Source organism: Alligator sinensis, unplaced genomic scaffold (assembly GCF_000455745.1).
Source record: "Alligator sinensis unplaced genomic scaffold, ASM45574v1 scaffold379_1, whole genome shotgun sequence".
Taxonomy (NCBI): domain Eukaryota; kingdom Metazoa; phylum Chordata; order Crocodylia; family Alligatoridae; genus Alligator; species Alligator sinensis.
The window spans coordinates 22,882-43,819 of NW_005842001.1; the positions used below are offsets into that span (position 1 = coordinate 22,882).

The 20,938-nt window shown below is 43.5% G+C and overlaps 1 protein-coding gene across 1 annotated transcript in view; it reads right to left on the reverse strand.

Annotated features, from left to right (window-relative positions):
- Nucleotides 1-303: 303 nt before the first annotated feature.
- The window catches only part of NAALADL2 (N-acetylated alpha-linked acidic dipeptidase like 2), a gene marked incomplete at its 3' end in the record, with an annotated part of 376,100 nt that continues 355,465 nt past the window's right edge, over nt 304-20,938 (reverse strand). The window contains exons 6-7 of the mRNA XM_025201765.1: nt 1,792-1,971; nt 304-357 (exon numbers count right to left, since the gene is read on the reverse strand). Of these exons, the coding sequence (XP_025057550.1) occupies nt 304-357; nt 1,792-1,971 (234 nt within the window). The remainder of the gene's footprint in view (nt 358-1,791; nt 1,972-20,938) is intronic.

Here is a 20,938-nt window from a genome sequence, read left to right on the forward strand (position 1 = left end):
CTGTGGTGACTGGGAGAGGGCCCAGATGATTGGAAAAGGGAAAATATAGTGCACATCTTTAAGAAAGGGAAGAAGGAGGATCCAGGAAACTACAGACAAGTCAGCATCACCTCAGTCCCTGACTGAAAAATCATGGAGCAGGTCCTCAAGGAATCCATTTCTAAGCAGCTGGAGGAGAATGTGGTGATTAGGAACAGTCAGCATGGATTCACCAAGGACTAATCATGCCTGACCAACCTGATTGCCTTCTATGATGTGGTGACTGGCTCTGTGGATGCAGGGAGAGCAGTGGACATAACATACCTTGACTTTAGAAAAGCTTTTGATAGGGTCTCGCATAACATTCTTGTAAGGAAGCTAAAGAAGAACAGGTTGGACAGATGGACTGTAAGGTGGATAGCAAACTGGCTAGATTGTCAGACTCAGAGGGTAGTAATCAATGGCTGGATGTCTAGTTGGCAGCTAGTATCAAGTGGAGTGCCCCATGGATTGGTCCTGGGGCCAGTTTTGTTCAATATCTTCATCAGTGACCTGGAAGATGGGACAGAGTGCACCCTCAGCAAATCTGCAGATGACATCAAGCTTGGGGGAGTAGTAGATATGCCAGAGGGTAGGGTAGGACTCAGAAAGACCTAGACAAATTGGAGGAGTGTTCCTAAAGAAATCTCATGATAAGGACAAGTGAAAAGTCCTGTACTTAAGTTGAAACAATCCCACGCACTTGTACAGCCTAGGGACTCACTGGCTAAGCAGCAGCTCTGCAGAAAAAGACCTGGGGGTTATAATAGACAATGAGTTGAATATGATCCAGCGGTGTGCCCTTGTTGCCAAGGAGGCTAATGACATACCGGGCTGCATTAGTATGTGTGTGTTGAGGGAAGTGAATATTCCTTTCTATTCAGCACTGGTGAGGCCACACCTGGAGTACTGTGTTCAGTTTTGGGCCCCCGCTACAAAAAGGATGTGAACAGATTGGAGAGTTCAGTAGAGGGCAACAAAAATGGTCGGGGGGCTGGGGTGCTTGACTTGTTAGGAGAGGCTGAGGGAACTGGGCAGATTTAGTCTGGAGAAGAGAAGACTGAGGGGAGGTTTATAAAGCAGCCTTCAACTACCTGAAGGGTAATTACACAGAGGATGGAGCTGTACTGTTCTCAGTGGTGGCAGATGACAGAACAAGGAGTGATGCTCTTAAGTTGCAGCAGGGGAAGTTTAGGTTAGATTTAGGAAAAACTTTCTCACTCAAACAGGCTACCCATTGAGGATGTGGAACCTCCAAACTTAGAGCTTTTAAAGACCTGGGTGGACAAAGCCTCTGCTGGGATGATCTAGATGGGGATGACCCTGCTTAGAGCAGGGGGTTGGACTAGATGGCCTCCTGAGGTCCCTTCCAGCCCTAATTTTCTATGATTCTATGATAGGGCAAATGACTCTACCAGCCACAGCATGATGGCAGAAGGTCCCAAACGTAGGAAACCATTTGATAAACACCTAGCACGGAGCAGCCATTTCACATGATTGTGCTACAAAGACCATTGTACCAAAGTGGCTTTCTCCTTGCAGTTACTGAGTCTCTGTGCAATTACTGAGACTGGATAATGATAGCGTGTGTGAAGAGAGAAACAAAAGTCAACATAAGGAAGTGTCTAGGCTACCTACCTCCTGTCAAGAGGCTATTATATCACCACAGTATCATCAGCGTAATTTTGCAGCACCACTCTAGGTTGTGAGGGGGTTTCTTCTTCGGAATGAGAATTTGCTTGTTTCAACTCCTGCATTTACTATTAGCATTACATTAGTAACACATGAAGAACAGGACTTACCGATACTGGGATAGCCAGGCGTTGATGGGTCTCCTCCATTATTCAGGGAAACCATAAATGCTTTATCGCTAAGATTTTGAGTCTTTGGTAAATCACAAGGATCAATGTAGAGAAGAACGCCACCAAAGCCTGCCTCTTCCAACAGAGAGAGCTGAGGAAACAGAATAGCAGAGGTGACTATTAACAAAAACCTTTGACAGAACTCAAATATTATTATTTGTTGGTATTGCAGTAGTGCCAAAGACTAAGTCATAAGCCAGGATCTTTTTGTATTAGACAATATACACATTCAAACAAAATCGTTCCTCACTTTGGGCATCCCCACACACATATGAGATATATGAGCCTTTTGTTAAATACTTTATTTCTTCTGTGACAATGGATACCATAGCATATCACACAGGTTTTGTACAGGATTTCTGTCCATAATTACTCTTTGCTTAAGAGAAAAAGCACAAGAATCTACAAATGTTCAGAAAACAACAAATATCCTAAATACAATTACATGCACTCTATCTTATCCAGTCTTTGGAGTCTATTTGTGTTTCAATAAGGTAGGACTCTCCCGTGCCTCAGCCAGGCCCTCTATTATCTTCCTTCAGCTTGAACTAGAAAAATGTCTGAAGACCCAAAATGGAGAAGTCAGCTGCCCTTTTAGAACCTTCCAGGTTCCTCTGTCATGAGACTTTCTGAACATCCATAAAGCTGACCACAGATATCTACCCTCTGATAAAGCAGTTCTCCTGAAAGGAAACTACCCAGTCATCTACGGCAGTGTCAAAACCATCGACCATGGTCAAATGAAGGTTGCTGGGCCAGTGTGCAGGTCAAATCAGGCCATGCTGGAGCCAGCACGCCAGGTTGGTTGAGCAGGGTGCTGGGTACAGTGTGCTCCCCATGCCAGCCCCCTGTGTCCCAGGCAGCACACAGCAGCCCCTCACCAGGGGTTGTGCTGTGGGTAGCATGCAGGCTGGACCCAATGCTATGGGAACTGCATGTAGCCCAAGGGGCCAGCACAGGATGTGTGCTGGCTCTGGGATGGCCTGATCTGGACCAACCCTGAAGCCATTAGGCAGGGCTGGTCTAGCACAGGCACAGCATACAACACGCATCCCAAGCTTGCCCCCTGGGCAGCATACAGTATCAGATCCAATCCATGCACCAGACCAGCTCTGCACATCACATGTGGCCTGAAGCGTCAGCCCAAGACCCAAAGGCTGGATCATACAGGTCCAAAAGCTGGATCCAGCCTGGGCAGTATTTCTTACCCAAGGTGCTGCAGCAAGATCCTTTTAAGGGTGTTGTACAATATTAGCACAGTTAGGTGTGCAAACACCTACACATTTTAAAAGATAAATCCTGAGATTTCAAACAGGAATCCATAGTATGAAAGCCATTCTGGCTAGAAATTTGATGTCTCCAGATGAAACAGATCAGCTGTGCCAGGATGCTTCCCAGCACACCTGATCCACATCACTGGGCAAAAGGCACATTGCCCTTTGTCCCATATGTTGGTCTTGCAGGACATCAAGTAATGTATTCTCCCCAGTCCTGTGTGCACCAGGAATTCCCACACAGAACTGGATTCCTCAAGTCTTTGGAATGACTACCCAGCTTTCCCTTCTTACAGAGATATGCCTTGGGAAATCTTAGGGCACATCTCTATAAGCAGGGACCCCCACTTTCCCTGCCTACAGAGATGTGCCCCAAGACTCCCTAGCCTGTCTCTCTGTAACAAAGGAAAGCTGGCCAGGTATGCCCCTGGACTGAGGGGTCCAATCATGCACTGGGATTCCTGAGTTGTGCTGGGCTGGGTCTCCTTCAAGTCCTTGGAGCACCTGCCTGAGGCAACTGGGGAGTGTGCAACTTGGGTCCAAAAAAGTTGAAATCCACTAAACTAGGCTGACTACATTTCAGTGCGACTGTGCTGAAGTTTACAACTCTGATTTTTAGCCCCGTACAAGTAGCCCTTGGAGTTCTAGTCTAAGATGGAGAGAAAAGGAGAACAGAAACACAAAACACCCTTTCATTCATAACGGTGTGGGAAGTTTGACCCAGATGCAAATACATTCTATTTGATACTGGGAGATTTTTATACACCTTAGACAAATTACCAAACTTGTCACAAGCAGTCCAGTGGATGCTAGGTAAATGCTTAAGCATCTGGACAACTAGGCTTTCGTGTTTATTTGCCGTATTATCAGATAATTAAAACAAACAATTAATTCATTTTCCAAATTAGATCACACCGTTTTATAGTGTTGTGTGTGTGTGTGTGTACACACATGCACACGTGTGTTCTTTTTTTAAGAAGAGTTTTTGATAGTCCCCTGAAAATCAGGAGAAAATCCCACTTTTGAGGAATTTGCTGATATTACTTTATTTTAGTTTCCTCAAAACATTGCAGCATGTTGAAATATATTGAACATCTCAATCTTCAATTTAATAGCGTAAAAAATATTTTCCCACATGCCAATTTAGGAACAATGATAGAAACAGATAGGTTTCTGCCCTGGTAAATCATGGCTCAAGAAAACTCATGTTAATTAACTCCAGAGCTTCAGACAAGATTCAGATTCTAGATTCCTTTGACAGCATTAAACCAGTCATCTGGTACCAAAATTGCTAGAAGGGGCCTCTTCAAAAATCCACCACATTATCAGATAACCCAACATAATCCCATGTTTTGATACATCAGGGAATAGTTGGCTGAGGAATGATCCTGCTTCATGTTTAAATTGATAGGCACCCCGATTGCTGGCAACTTCACCTAGCAGGCATGTGAGTTAGGGGTGGAAGGAGTCTCCTCTCTCACTGGTGTCAGAAGCAGAACAGAGCTACAAGCTTCTCTCTGTATGTAATTTATTTAAACTGGGTCTCTGACATTCCTCCGAGTAGGATGAGGTTTACTGTGTCGTTTTCTGTCAGGTCAAAGCACAGATGTCAAGGACAGGAAACTGCATTGGATAAAATCAGAGGAGCCAAGCTGGAGAAAATATTCTGACAATTTTGTGTCAGAATTTGCCAATTTGTCAAAATGTTCTACGAAAATGGATCGACTTTGATGCCATTCATAAGAAAATGAGGCAGCTATCAAACCTACCTACTCCCTGGACAGCCTGCTTCCCCTGCTCCTTGCCAGCAGACACTTACAGCTGCTAAGACTCCTGTTTTTCAGGCCCTGTGGCTGTGGGGCAAGATGCTAGAAAGACTCCCTCGATCAGGGACCTTGTGGCTTCCAGGGTCAGCTTCTTAGGGCAGCCCGCTGCAACTCTGAATGTGGGACTCTGGGACTTTATTTTTGCAGTGAATTTTGAAATGGAGGTGGGGTTGAAACTGAATCAGAACACGTTCAGTCCGGAAACGTCAAAATCCCCAGTTAAATGGAATTAACTTTCTCGGCAAAGTGCTGCAGATCAAACTATGCTACAGTGGTCAACCTATAGTATATCATAAACTGGAGGCCACTCTGGTTTCTGAGAGTCATGTGACCATTTTAATCTGCAATACTTTCATAATGCCTATTACAAACTGCAACTAAATGGCTGAGATGTTTGGACCGCAACACTGTTTCAGGCATTCTTACTGAAGCCTGACAGGAGTGACTTTTCTGTTAGTTCATCAGTTCTTTTCCCGCTGTTTGATCTTTCACTTCTTTTTGGGCACAGTCTTTTCTTTTGTCAACTGTTGCCCCGGTCCTTAAGCCAGCAATCTGCAAACCCTGGACCAAATTCAGGTAACCTCTGGAGAGGTATAACTCTACAGTAAATTTGTAAAGCATCATGACCAATTCCACATTTTATGCCAATGAATGACCCAAGAAGACAACATAACTATGTGCTTGCATTAACACAACTCATTAACACAAGTACAGACTTGCAGAATCAGGTTTTAAAAGAATAGCTTCAAAATGTATGGGCAAGACTTAAAAAAACCCATGAGTGATTAATAATAAAAAGTGGCACATCAAGCAATGATTATTGTGTCCTGCTCCAGATTTTCCTTTCAAACTCAGATATGCATCCAGAACTTGATAGGATAATGAACGTGAGGAAGACTCAAGTAAGGACGAAACTGCATTAGAAACCAAGTGGTCCAACAATGGAGAGTTTAATATCACAATTGTCATTTCTTTGCCCAGTCTCTGCCCATTACAAAAAAAAACAGACGCATGTTCAACATTTATTTGAAGTCCACTTAAAAATCTTTGCACTTTAATTCTTTTTACGCTGTTAGATTCTTCTGGTTCATTGAGAGAAGCTGCATACGTCTTAGTCGCACACTGCAGCAACCACTGCTGCCATGGTTACAATCTCTGCTCAGAAAAGAGGGTGTTGTACATACGAATTTATCAAATGGATTTAAAGTTTTGGTGATAACAACTGCCTTTTGACTGTCAGTCAGTGACATCACGACTGTCAGCAGTCCCCAGTAAATGCTCATCCTGGCCATTTTCCATCTTATAGAAACTCAATTATCCTAATTGCAACAAGAAACCTCAGGCCAATCGCTTAAGGAAGGCAATACATTTTTTTTTGTTGGTTAAAGACACTGGATCACATTTCTATTAAGTCAAATGGTGTATCTCCATCAACACAAGTAGAATTACTCGCTTTTTCAGTGATGTAACCAAAAGCAGAGACTACTGACTAAACCTGTGGCTGTGTGCCCCTTGTTATCACCTACAGCTTATAATAATAGCTTTAGAAGAAAATGGGTACGTCAAAAATGCTGTAAAAAATTACACACAATTGGCTCTCTAGTTTCTCATTGTTAACCATTTCGCTGCCAATTGCTACTGTATCCTCTTTACTGCTGTGTAACACCTGTTTTCCACACAACTCTCAGCATACTTTTGAGCAGTCACTCAGCAAGAAGTATCAGGACCTCAAAACGCAGTCTGGGCTCAGTTCCATGCAAGGTGAAATTCCCATTGACTTCAGTGAAAGCTGCACCATTCGGTTGGGCAGAATTAGCCTTATGAATTCTAATGTCACGCAAAATGCTCCTCTTTTAAAGACGAATAGACTAAGACAGTGGTGTCAACATATGGCCCACAGACTTTGCCCCGACCCTGGCTGCAATGCCAATCACCTGGGCGAGAGCCATGGCACAGGAAAAAGCCGAGCACCATGGCTTATTCCCATGGTAGCAGCCAAGTGCTTGTGATACCAAGCTTCTTTCTGTGCTGCTGCTGGAGGTCCACAGTGCTGCTGCTCTCACCCAGACACCTGCCTGACACCCACTTGGCATCTCTCACCCACTTGGCTACCACGCACCCAACCCAAAGCAAAAACACTGGAGTCGCAGCAGCACTGCAGGATGAAGCCCAACACTGAAAGGTGTTCCCATGGAGGTAGCCAAGCTCTCAGGATGTTGGGCTTCTAATTGGGTCCCTAACTGGTCGGAGCAGGCACATGTGGTACCACCCTAGAGCAGCCCCATGTGCCACTGCATGCAGCACCGTTCTGGATCAGCTGGAGTGGGTGCTGCATACACTGGCTCCAGCATGTGAGGATGGAGCGGTCCATGGGCCTGATTTGGCCCATAGGACTGGCCCTGCATTCTTCAGTCAGCCCATGAATTGATCTCCTGGCTCCCTGACCCAGTTTGTCTTCACCTGCTCACCCATCCTGATCCTGACTGGTGCCTTTGCCCCCAAGTGGCCCTATACCTGGCCTCCCATGTCCCAGTGTGACAGATGTCAAAACAGCTTAAGATACTGAGTGCATGTTCTTTTTGTTGTATTACAAACTGCACTCAAGAAATGAGCTAAATAATACGATCAGCCCAGTTGCTTTAGTTCACTTTCAGGCTAAGTACAGACATTCAAAAAGCCTAAGGCTGAATCGAGCCAATCTTCACAAGTTAATCTAAGATGCATAGATAGAACTGATAAGCAAGTGAATGGACATTCACTTTTGATTCCAGAAATGCAGCCACATGCCTGCAGTAGCCCAGACCCAAAGCTGGGAGGTGGCAGAGCACACCTCCCTGCTTGGCTGGAGCAGACAGCTTGGGCTAAGGCTAGCCCACCCTGCAAGGGAGTAGGGAGTGTTGCAGGGGAGGTTCAAAACATCCTGGGATGCTGGGAGATTGTAAGTTAACTTGAATCTGGACAGGATCTGGGACAGAAGTTCAATAAACCAATTTAACCTAAATCAGCCTGATACTACATATACCCAGGTTTATCTTAAACAGCTTTGGCCAGTTTGAAAGCAGTTTATATACACTACTTCTGTTGTGTTACAGAGTTGAACCGGTTTCCAGTCACTTATACTGGTTTATGTGTAATTTCTCTCCCTAGCCTCAATCACACTGTGTATTAACATTCCCTTTATAAATTATTCATTAAAGGGTAATACATGATTAACGGATGCCAAAAACATGTTATACTCCTGACACGGGTAATCATGACTGCATCAGTAAAAATGTTAACAGACAGTGTGACACACTATCACAATCAATTAAACATGTATTAACAGAACAGTTCATCGGTATCAATTCTTTACCACTATTTACAAATGGTGCGTTAATATAAAACGTGACCAGACCCTTTCCAGTTGATTGCACAACTGACTTCAGGTACAAACAAACATTTGTAGGACCCATCTCAGACTTCAGGGGTTTAGTTTAAGCTGCCTAAACCCGAGTCAAGATCATCCCATGCAAGTGTTCTGTACTTGCCAGGAGGAAGTGTGGGCAGCCAGAGACAAGCAAGTCACAGGGGAAGGCTGGCAGATCTGAGGCCTGGGGGGGTCCACAAGGGGGTCGGCAGGTCCACAGTGAGGGCTACCTGGTCTGGGGTTGTGCTAATTGGGAGGCTAAAAATAGCCTGGTCAAGGTTTAGGGTGGTAAAAACAGCACAGCCCTGGGGCTGTGGAGAGTGGTTGGGCTTTCCCAGCCCCAGGGCTGTCCTGTAGACCTGTGCAAACATTCTTTAGGTCGGGTCTGTTGAAAACTAACTTTAGACAGGGTACGCCATTTTTAGGATGACCCAAGCCCTATGAACACTTACACACAGCCATTTAAATTGCCTTACGCTTGGTTAGGGGAATCTAGTTGTAATGCATGTATGCACCTTTAATGATCACATCTCTGTGTCCCTGTGAAAACCCTCTGCACATTAATGGAGATCTGCATGGAAAAGCAGGAATAGGATCAGGGCTCTGCTTTTTCTCTCTACCCTTCTCATGTTTTCCTATTTTCTTTACCCTCTATCTTGTTTCTTGACCCACTAACTTGTTTCTCCCATTGCTATTCTAACCTCCAACCCCTGTTTTCTATGTTTTACAGGATAAGATATCAGACGCAAATCTAATAGTTAAGTATTTCATACTACCACTGTAACATTTTTCATCTGATACCTTATGCATGGTACAACAAGAAAGATGTATATTGGCTTATAGTCTAGCATAGCAGATTTCTGGCATCATAGAAGATGCCATTCTTCTACAAAACAGCTAGCAGAAACATTACACCTTGACATGCTATTTTAATTTAAAAAAGCAACGAGCATTAACTTTCAAATGAATTTCACAGTTTATATGGACTGAGAAATGCTTTTCATCGTGTGATAATTCAAATGGTTGTGCTAGGAAAAATTGAACCATTTTTCTTTTTTTTTTCCTTTTTTAACTATTCCAGTGCTAGCAGGTACAGGTGTTACACTGGAAAGTATCTTACCAAATGCATTCTTTAGCAGCCCAAAGAAGCCTATAACACCTGTTAACACACTAACAACAGGAAGGCAGAGTGGCCACATGAGAAAAATCACTCCCTCTGGTTATGCCATAGAGTTGTGCTACTGATTAACAAGTTGTGCTAACTTGAACTAATAAACCATCCAACCCAGACTAAAAGTGCCACCCTAGTGCTGGTGGTGTTTAGGCTTATAAAGGCATTTGCATACATGGATAGGGTTTGAAATAACAGTAACACTTAAGTTATAACCTCATTTAACTGAGCAATGAGGATGAGGTGAAAGACTGAGTCCAGTATAGTCCCTTTTATATCATGAAGTAACAATGCAAGACAAAAAGTCTAACAGTGGAGGGCACATGTGAAACATGTGCGAGTAGAAAAACAGCAATTAAGATAAATACCAGTTATTTTATTTGCAGAATGTTTTCTCTTCCTCAATCCCACAACACATCAGAGACTCAATGCCAAATGCTGGAATGATATATATGGTAATGTAATCTGGATATCTCACTCCCTTGAATGCAGCTAATCTCTCTACCCAACTCATGCCGAATGAAGCAGTTTGTTAGGGAGTTTAAACTGGTACAATTCAAATGCGCTTTTTTTGTTTGCACGGGAGTCCTTCTAAACTTAAACAAATAAATATACTGCCAGTAGATACATGTTGGAGATGTGATACATTGTTGGCAACATTTGGTCACAAGTTTTGCTCATACTCCATTATCAATTCTTTTTGGAACAAAATTAGAATTAGAGTTAGCATGGTTAGGAACACACACTGATACCTTTAACAAGTGTTTGTGCTCTTGGGTAAATACCTAAGGATTTCAGATTATTTATTCCCAGATTACACTCTCAGAGCAGGCCTTATCAGTGACATGCATTCTGATGGTATCAATTTGGGTAAAAGACCAACTTATGTCTCAACGTCAACTACGGTAGCAATTAAGTGACATTTTTCTTTTTTATACTGGATGAAATTCTCAGTCTCACAGTGCAATCCCACAGTGTGTTCATCTCGATATAATAGCTGTAAAAATAACTAGGATGCATTTTCAAGCAGCAGATTTGTGTTCAAATTTTCTCATTCTACCTGGTTGACTGAATATTTTAATTATTGATATATGGTTAGTGTCATTTTGAGCAGCTTCAACTGAAAAATTTCCAGAAAGGCATTTACCAGGGCATACTATCTGCTGCTGAGATTGCTTTGAAATATAGGACCTTATCTCCACGGAACATTCATAGCAGCCATATGCAATTATTTTGCATTATTGAGAGGGTATACAATTAATACACTTCAACCGTCTTTCTACACTGAAAAAGGTACTCATGTGTCTGTGAGTTAATACAAATATATTAAGCCTCATCCTCATTTCCACTGAGGTCCTTCCATATGCCCCCAGCAGGGTAAGGTATTCTAAACATGGGCGTCAATTATATTTTGCACAACATTTGCACTGCCAGTGTGGTATATGAGAATTCAGACCATTAGCTGCTACATACTGTGATCTTCTCATTCATGTCCGTACTATGTGAATTACATACCCAGTTTTTCTGACTTGATATGAAAATCTGGAAGTTTAAATCAAAGTGACAATTATTAAAATGGAACTGCAGAGGCCGTTTCAGGTGTAACTTTATAGTAGTAATATAAAAGCACCAAGGCTTGAAATAGCATCATAAAAGGATTTTTCTCTCCATTATATATATATTTGATAATACTCTGTTTCTCCATAAACTATTATTAATTTCATTGGGAAATTATAAAAACAATCAGTGGGTGCATCTACATGAGAGACTACATTGCCATAGCAACAAGCTGTGGCGGCATAGCTCGACGCTATGGCAACATAGCATCAGTGGGTACAAACCACGATGCTGACACTACTACACAGTAGGGTCAGAAACAACCCATGCACTGCTGGGACTGTACAGTAACAACTGCACAGTTGGGCACATGTGTACATTCAACTAGTGTGTGGAAAAATATGCCTATTCCCAATAAAATACCACCCATCCACAATACTGAGTCATTTTCTTAGTAAAAATAGAAAAAACATAAAAGCAACATCTTAATTAAACTCAATTAGGATATCCTTAAGTGTCAGACATTTTAATCGCAGTGGGACATCTTAAATTCTATGGGCCCTTGTCTTCACTAGCTCCTAGTACAGGAGTGGTCAATTATTTCAGCTGGAGGGCTACATAACAAGTTTTGGTGAGCTGTCAAAGGGCGCTTGGGTAACCCCGCCCCATGACAGTTGCCCCCCCCGCCACCTGATCATCATATTTGGCGTGGAAGTCCTGCCCTCCAACCCCTTGACCTTTGCCACCAGACGTCTCTCCCTTTGCCCCCCCAGAAATACTCCTTTTGGGAGGGCCATGTTGCCATCTTAGAACCAGAAAAAAAAACCAAATCATACACTAGAAGGCAAACACCTACTATAACATATTTTATTACAAAAAATATTTGTCATTATTTGTGTTTGCATACAGTATATAGAGGGGATTGCATACCAACTCAAAAATAAAGTCTTATTCTTGTATATTTTGTAGGGGGATGTGGTTGGGGTGGGGGGTGTATGGTGGGATGTGGGGGGCTGTGTGGCAGGGTGTGGGGAGGTGTGTTTGGGAGGGGTTATGAGGGGGTGTGGCTGTCTGTGGGGGGGATAGGATACCTTGGGGTATGCATATGTGGGAGGTGTGGAGGAAGGGTGTGAGTGTGTGAAGTTTGTGGGGTGGGAGGGAGGGGGGGGTGCGGGGACCCTCCAACACACTCCCCCACATGGTGTGCAGCCCTCTGCTAGCAGCAGGCAGGGGCGATCAGGGGCACTCGTGCTCCGCACAGCCACTGGTGCCGGGTGGGCAGTACATGGCTCCAGCCAGCGCTGTGCACAGGGATGAGAAGCACAGCCTGCCAAACCTGCCTCTTTAGTAGGGTCTCGCTAAGGCACACGTACAGCTCCTGCAGTCTTGCAGCACCAGGGGAAGCCCTGCGCTAGAGCCGGCTGCCTTCTCTGCCCTGTGCCATGCAGGTCCTGGAACTCCACTGGAATTGGAGGAGAGTCCTGGCCCCTGTTTCCCCATGGAGTACCAGGACCTGTGTAGCAGGGATAGGAAAGGCAGCTGGCTTTAGTTTGTGGCTTCCCCTGGTGCCACACAGGTGTGGTAGCTGGACATGCATCATAGGCAGCTCCCGCAACACAGGTGGACCAGGCAGGCTGTTTCTTGTCCCTGGATGTAGTGCTGGCCTGAGCCACACGATGCCGGGCACCAGTGCCTGTGAATAATACAAGTGTCCAAGTGCCCCCATCTGCTGCTGCTGCCAGCAGGGGGCTGTGCGTTATGTAGGGGAGTGTGTGTGGTGGGGTCCCCATACCCCTCATCCTCCCTCACACCCACAACCTGCCCAGCAAAGCTCCATGCTCCCGCTGCCCCCCTGGGTGCGAGCTCTGCGCTGGCCCCACCCAGCTCCAGCTCCAGCTCCAGCTCCAGCTCCAGCTCCCATTATTTCCCTACCTGCAGTCCAAAGCAAGCAACATGCCAGGGAAGCTGAGCATATCCCTGGCAGCTGCAACAACAGCAGCCCTGCCCAAAAGCTGTGTACTGGCAGGGCCAGGCCCTTCTGCCCACAAGAGTGGGAGTGAGGCACAGTAGGGTATGTTAGGGGAGGGGTGCATATGTGGGTGCCTTGCTTCCACCCTCGTGGGTGGATGGGCTCAGCAGGGTACAATTAGTTGGTGGGTGCCATGGGCTGGATGAAAGTGCCTGGCAGGCTGGATCTAGCATGCAGGCTGTATTTTTCCCACCCCCAACCTAGTATATGCTTTCAAATTTGTACTGTGTAAATGCCCACCTTCTTTAGGTGGCAATCGGTATTTTATATAGTATTTTCACCAATAAAGGTATCTCTACAAGGGAAATGACAGCAGAGAATGACAGCCGCTACATATTAATAGGGCAATATCCTCTTTCTCTTCTCCAATGTTCTCCACCAGAAATATGGGCAAATCTAGTCACAGAACCAAAGCTTTGTCCTGAGATACACAGCAAGGTAGGTTCTTTAGGATAATTTAGATCATCTCTTATGTGAAAAGCCAGTGATATGGAAGAAGTGGATGAACAGATGCATCTTTGTACTAATGAGACACACACACACAGAGATAGATATACAGAGAGAGCTCATTTGCCTATTTCAGAATAACATAAGAAAGGCTGCAGAAAATATATAATGTAATAAAGGCAGGGGGACTGAGATTTTTGGTTTTTCTATGGGAGATTAAGAGCAGAGAAGAGTAATTTTTTAGGTGTAAGAGATGATAAATAAAAGTTAACAGGTAAAGGCACCAGTCTTCAAAAGACTAACACATAGAGGAATAAGGAATGTGTGAAATAAAGCAGGCAAACATTTACGTTTTATAGAATAAAAAGTGGTATAAAATTTCAATCCAAAAGTCTTTTTTAATTCTCTGTCTCATAGTCAATGAGTGAAAAATTTTAATAGACTTCACTAGCATGAGATTTTGTTTTTTGAAGAAAAGTAGGGGAAAGTTGATCACTGGCCTTATTAAGGGACTGAGGCACATCTCCATAATGTTTTATTTACTGTTTAAGCATAATCTACTTCCAAAAATAAAACTAACAATAAATACAAGGTGAAAAAATATTACATACATCATATGAAAAAAGGTATAATTCTTTGCCCTCAAATCATAAAACAGCAATTGTACAAATATTTTCCATATGCTATACCCCTAAATTAAATAGTCTCCCTGGAGTTGATAAGACTTTTCAACTGCTTAAAATTCAACATGATCATAAGCATCAGTGCCTACTGCCATCGACCAGTTAAGTAGTTGGACAAAAAGTTATTTGCAAGCTATCGGGCACAAGCACCCTTCTTCAGGCCCTGGGAGACTCTGCTGTTGTTCTGACATCTCCAAGGTAGGAAAGTAGCTAAAAGTGTGACAGGATGTCAGTGAAAATGTAAATAGGTGAAAGTTTGGAAAACAATGGGTAGAGAAGGGAGGTGGGGGGGAAGAAGAGGGGGAAATAATGGGTGGAGGAATGCAAAAGGTAAGCATGAGGGGCTGCTGTAGTACTGAGCTCTCCAAGCTAGAAAAGAGACAGTCTATGAAAAAGTAAATAGGTGGAAGTTAGAAAGACAATGGGTAGAGAAGAAGTGGAGGGGAGGAAGGGGCGGATGTGTAAAAGGTAATTTATCACATCTACCCAAAGAACCTTGCCTGCCTATGTCCTTAGACCCTACTACTATCAACATACTTCCATGCACTGATCAGTGCCAATTAGCCATATAACAGGTAACCTGACTTGACTTGGTTTGAACAAGTACATTTCTAGGTTGATAGTAATGCATGCAAGAGGACTTGCTCATTCGTGAATCTGAAGTCCAGATCCATTTGTTGAACAGGTCACAACTTATTCTTTCCTTCTGAAGCCCCAATTAAAATCATAGGCAACCAACCCCTACCTCATTTTACTAACTAGAAATGCCTAAAATCATTAAGTGGGAATAAAGTGCCTTTAAGCTGTTGAAAGACACCATGGACATCATGCTAAGTTGTTTTTTGGTTTGGTTTTTTTTTCAGTTTCAAAAACATAGGCCTTGAGTTAAAAACAAAACAAAACAAGACAAAACCCAAAGCTTAGCATGGCACACATTTGATGATATATTCCCATCTTCTTATTTATCTACTGCAAAATGCTGCCCTTGTGAGCTTCTGTATCATGGTTGAGGCTGCAGGGGAAAAACCAACCACATGTACACATATCTATGTTTTTATATAAATCTTCTAGTCCACATTTTTTTAACCAATAAGATGGCCAAGGTCTATTATGGCTCTGACTTAATTTTTTAACACTACATTAAATGTTTAATCATGCTGCTACATTTCCCATCACAGATGTCTAGGGGCAGAGTTCAAAATAATTTTGCACTGAAACAGTATCTTATGAGACTTACGCATTCACGGATCCACCCCCAAGGTGTTGCATTAAGACAGGATAGTAGACAGAGGACATAACCAGTTTAATGCCTGAGTGCACTGGGATGATGAAAAGAAATATATCTTTTCGCTACAGCTCAAACACTGTCCTTGTCTAATGCACGACACTACTGCTACATTGAGCAAACATGTCTGGGAAAAGGACCCAGGTGTGTAAAACCGCAAGTATCTAGAAACATAGGAAACAATGATCTTATAAATGTCAGGCTCTTCCTATAAAGATTTAACAAGGTGGAAAATGTATGAAATTGGAATTAAGCAAAATTATTCTTGACAAAACTGAATAGCACTGTAAACGTGAAGCATATAAAAATGGCCATTTCTTGGTACTGCTAACTAGGAGAGTAGTACAGCACCTGAACAAGCTACCCAGAGAGGTCATGGAATCTCCATCCTTATTGGTTTTTAAGACCTGGGTAGACAAAGCTTTGGCTGGGATGACATAGTTGGGAAGGGTCCTGCTTTGAGCAGGGGGTGAAATTAGGTGATTTCCTGAGATCCCTTCCGGCCCTAATTTTCTATGATTCTATAATAATTAGGCTCTTTTAAAAAAAACAAAAACAACCCTTCCCTCCCTTCTCCCCCAGTTTGGCTATAAAACGTTGGGGGGGAAGAGAAAAAACATTTATGTACATTAACATACAAGTTTTGTCAAATATGTAAAATTCTTTAAAAGTCCATTTAATAACAAAGACAGATTGTAGACAAATATCAACTAACTCTACATGTAGATGATAACTGGTATTTCAAATTGTCCACTCATATGGCAATAAGTAAATAAATATATCAAAGGTTGAAGGTACTGTCTGAATTGCTCCTCGTTCTGTCGCTTGCCACAACTGAGCACAGTCCAGCTCCATCCTCTTTGTAATCACCCATCAGGTAGTTGAAGGCTGTTATTAAATCCTCCCCTCAGTCCTCTTTGCTCCAGCCTTAATTAGCTCAACCAAGGTGGTGTGGGACCTGGGTATTTTCAGGACTGCCTCTCCTCATGTGTCATCATGATCATTGAGAACATATCTATCTATCCAAGTTACACGGCAGCTAGCATTATGCATTACATGAGCCACTACTGCTGATATGCTTAAATGTACATCCAATGCACACTAATTCTTTATGGTGAAGAATACTCTTTCTGATGGAATCATGCTCACAAACTCAACTCGGACAAGGTCCAAAATCATGTTAAGAGCAGGACATTACAGCTGCTTGTAGCTGAGGGCTTAGTCAAGATACTGATACTTAAACACCATGAAGTGCTGTTGGCACATTTGACTTTGTAAAGGTGTTACTTTGCGCTTGATAGCCTCTGTTGTGTTGCAACAACACACCTGAGTTTCCCTTGAGGGGACTGGTATTTGCAATGCTTATGTGTGGAGGTTCCTAAGGACTGTTTTCCCTAAAAGCAATTCTGTATATACGAATTAATTAATGCAGTTCAAATTGCCTAGCTCAGACTACCCTAGTCTGCATTAACTTTAATTCTCATTCAAGGAAGATGAATTCATTCAGACTGCTGCCACTTAATTGAGACTACAGATGCCCATGTGTCTATAGTGATGCCTATAGTCCAGATTAAACTTCAAAAAATGTAATGTCTATAAAATGGCCTGACATTTGAAGAAGAAATTGGCCCTGTTGTGATCCACTCATTCTGTATTTCAGAGCCTTGCGATTCCTTCACAGACTGCACAAACTTCATTACACGCTTCTCCATCTGAGTCTGCTGCGTTTTCAGCTTTGACTCTATCCATCATGCCCTTAAATGCGAGTCAAATGCAAACATCAAGCTGTAAGTGTTTCAAAGCATTTGTATCAAAGGGGAGCCATTTCTTAAACTAGTCAGTACTCCTTGTGTATACCATCACTATTTTTTTTCATTTCAAGGGTAGTCTTGAGTATTAAGCAACTTCCTTAAATTCTGGGCCACTGGGAAACCAAAAAAAGTTGTCTCAAAGCTTGTTCTTGGCTCTAATTTTTTCCATTGTTCCATATATATTTGTTGCCTGGATTGTATCACTTTTCAGCATTTCAGCTGCCATGTAAAAGAAAAAAAGAGTGCATCTGTGCGTAAAGTACAAATAGCATTCAGGTAAAAAAAATGAGTTACTTGTCAACTCCTGTTACTGGTCATTGATGAAGCCTGATACCAGTGTGTGGGTATCTTTTTGGTCTTTTGAAATGAAGCATATTTTCATAAACTTTCAGCCTTTCAAAAATCTCTGGAAGATGTGACACCTACCTCATAGGGATGTGCCGTGGAAAACTGTGGTATTCTTCCTCCATGGATCCAAAACATTCCTGGAGTATTTTCACCTTTTTAGCAGAGTTTGAAAACTTGTTATAAATCTTCATAGTCAAACTCATCATTGTACCTCATCTGCTTACATCCATGCTTGACTGTCTCAATGCAGCACACGGGCATTAGTTTACTTGCAACATATTTGTTTGTCATGCTTTCATTTTGCAAAACATGGAATGATCTTTCCCATAATTAACTGATGCCAGGGATACCACATTTACCACCTTCAAGCGAATGCCATTTCAAATCACACATTGATTTGAATGTGCTGATAACATTGGAATTTTAATAAATAAATCTTCTACTGCTATGGATGGGGCAACATAACCTTTACATTTTTTCAAGTATACGTATCTTTGGGATCATCCGAAAGCACCTCAGCAAAATAGCTCAACCCTCAATCCAGCAATCAGTGGTAATACACAGCCACAAAGTACAATATAACCTACTTAAAAAGCATAGCATTAAGATGTTGTTTCACGTGACTTCAAATGTGTTAAATGCATTTGAAGGAAAAGATGAGCTAAATACTAGGGGTATGTGAAGCAGGCCACATTTGATTCAGATTCGACTGACAGTGATTCAATTAGTTGATTCAGATCACTGTCCTTATTCGATCTGGCCGAATCTGAAGATTCAATTCCGATTCAGCGAATCAGTGATTCGGCCATACGCACAACGTTAAATGTTTTTTCTGCATACCTCAAGGTCCCTGGCACATCTCGTGAATGCTGAGATGGTGGGGTGGATGGAGTGTCCCACAGGACCGTGGGGGCACCCCCCCACATACTCAGTGGTGGACCCAGAAGTGGACTGGAAGTACTTCTGGGTCCACTGCTGAGCATGTAGGGGACCCCACTCTATGCTCCCCTGGCTCAATGATCAGCTGTGGGGGGACTCCAGGTGCCCCCAGATCCAGGAGGCACCAGTTGCTGAGCCGGGGGAAGGGGGGGTTCCCCCTTGTGCTCTGCTGCAGAACCGGAAGTGGACTGGAAGTGCTTCTGGTCCACTTCTGGGTCTACAACTCAGTGTGTTGGGGACCCACCCCCGTGCTCCCGTGGGATGCTCCATCCACCCCAGCATCACAGCAATCACGAGCTACCTGGTACCTTGAGGTATGTAGAAAAAACATAAAGCTGTGCTTATGTCCAAATCATTGAATCTCTCCGAATCAATTTGGAGGGTTCCAATTCGATTTGGAGAGATTAAAGGGTCTCCTGATTCAATTCGGAGACTCAGCTGCCGAATCGAATCAGTGACCGAAGCTTCACACAGCCCTACTAAGTACCCTGAGAGTAACTCAGACATAATCCTCTTCAGGCAAATTTGCAGTCCTCTAGTATCCTAGGAGGCTGATCGCAACCCTGCCCCCACCCTCCTAACATGGAATAACTATCATCCAGAACTCTACTGCTCTGGGATGATAACTAGAGATAGTCATACAGCCACAGGTGAATGGTGGGGGAAGGGACAGGAAAAAGGAGGCAGGGGAAGGTGGGGAGGAGCTACCAGGGAGCTTCAGAGTCTGGCAGAGGTGGCACAGGCTCATTCTAGACACATGGGGGTGGCACAGGCCATATCTGGGAATGTGAAGGACATTACATGCTAGATCCCGATGCATGGGGTAGGGGTTGCATGCACCAAATTTTTGTGTGGGCAGGCCCAAACAGACCAAATCTTGGGCATGTGGGGCAGGGGAGTAGCATGGGCCAGATCCAGGCAGGTGGATCCAAATCCAAGCATGCTGGGTGTAGCACTTGGCTGGATCTGAGTAGGTGGGCCCACTGGGGCCTGATCGAAGTGTGAAGGGGGCAACACATCCCAGATTTGGGCAGGCAGGTCCAACAGGACCTAATATTGGAGCAGAAGAGCCCATGCTGCCACTGGAGAGCTGGAAAGCTGGGCAGGCCCAAAACAGACTTGTTGGCTCCTAGCCTTGCTCCTAACTCACCAGCCTTCTAGTGGCAAGTCAGAGCTGTGCACATTACAGCGGGTACTAGCCCTCAGCATGTGACTGCTCAGAGCATATAGTAACTTTAACACTGCCTAACATTCTGTGCTAATTGTAACATGCAACTAGACCTTAGTCCACTTAACAGTTGTCATTGTTCATGAACTGTATAGGCAAATTACTGCTAGCTTTCTTTGATGTAACCGACAGCTGAGGTGTCTCTGTATCTGTGTACTTTCCTACATCAGCAACACTTTCACCTTTAATACTGGGAATGTGATGTATCAAGCCATTCTTGAATCCTTGTGCTTTGGAATCCACTCTATAATCTGAGTTCTGATAGCCACACATCCTCCTGCAGACATCACTTTTGTCCTCAAGTATATGTGTAAGTGCGCTTTCTTCATTAATTGTCAACAGATGAGAAAGCTTTTGAAGGTCAGACATGCTGAGAAGCTTCTAAAATATTAGAAAGACTGTGGGTACTAGAAAGCTCCTGGACATTGCACAGAGAAGCACCAGCAACTTTGGCTTGAGAAGCTCCAAAAAGCCAGGCTAAGGAGTGGACTGTTTTGTTCAAGAAAAAGAAATACACAGAACTGAAACCAAAAGTACTATGTTTCTTACTAAGCCTTTCCAAAGTAGAGATCCATTTTCTGTGGGTTTCTGAAGCAGGTGTGGCCATGAGATATCTTAGTTACATAACTCCATTAGAGCCACTCTTAGGTGAAAGGGGTGGGACAGCCAACACATACCTAGTAAGCATCTGTGCATTTGGCTTTTGTTTAGTGAGTATCCCTTGGACCTGTGTGTTTGGGAAACCCTCCCACAAGTTTAGGCTGCATACACACATCCAAATAATCTGGGAGAATTCTCCCAGGCTTATTCTCCTGGTTGAGAAACATACCCAGACATTTGAATGCTGAAGCCCTGAAGAGTGGAAATCTTGCAGGACTGTCACTGTCCTGTCATATGGAGGGAGCCTGTGCACACATCTTGGCATACTCTGTAGCCTCCCTCAGTCTGCCTGGCAACAGATGGCATTAGTGCATAAGGTAGTCCAGATGGCTGACTGAGACAGCCCATGGTCATTCCAGACAGCTGAATGAGACAGCCTATAAGACAGGCTCTG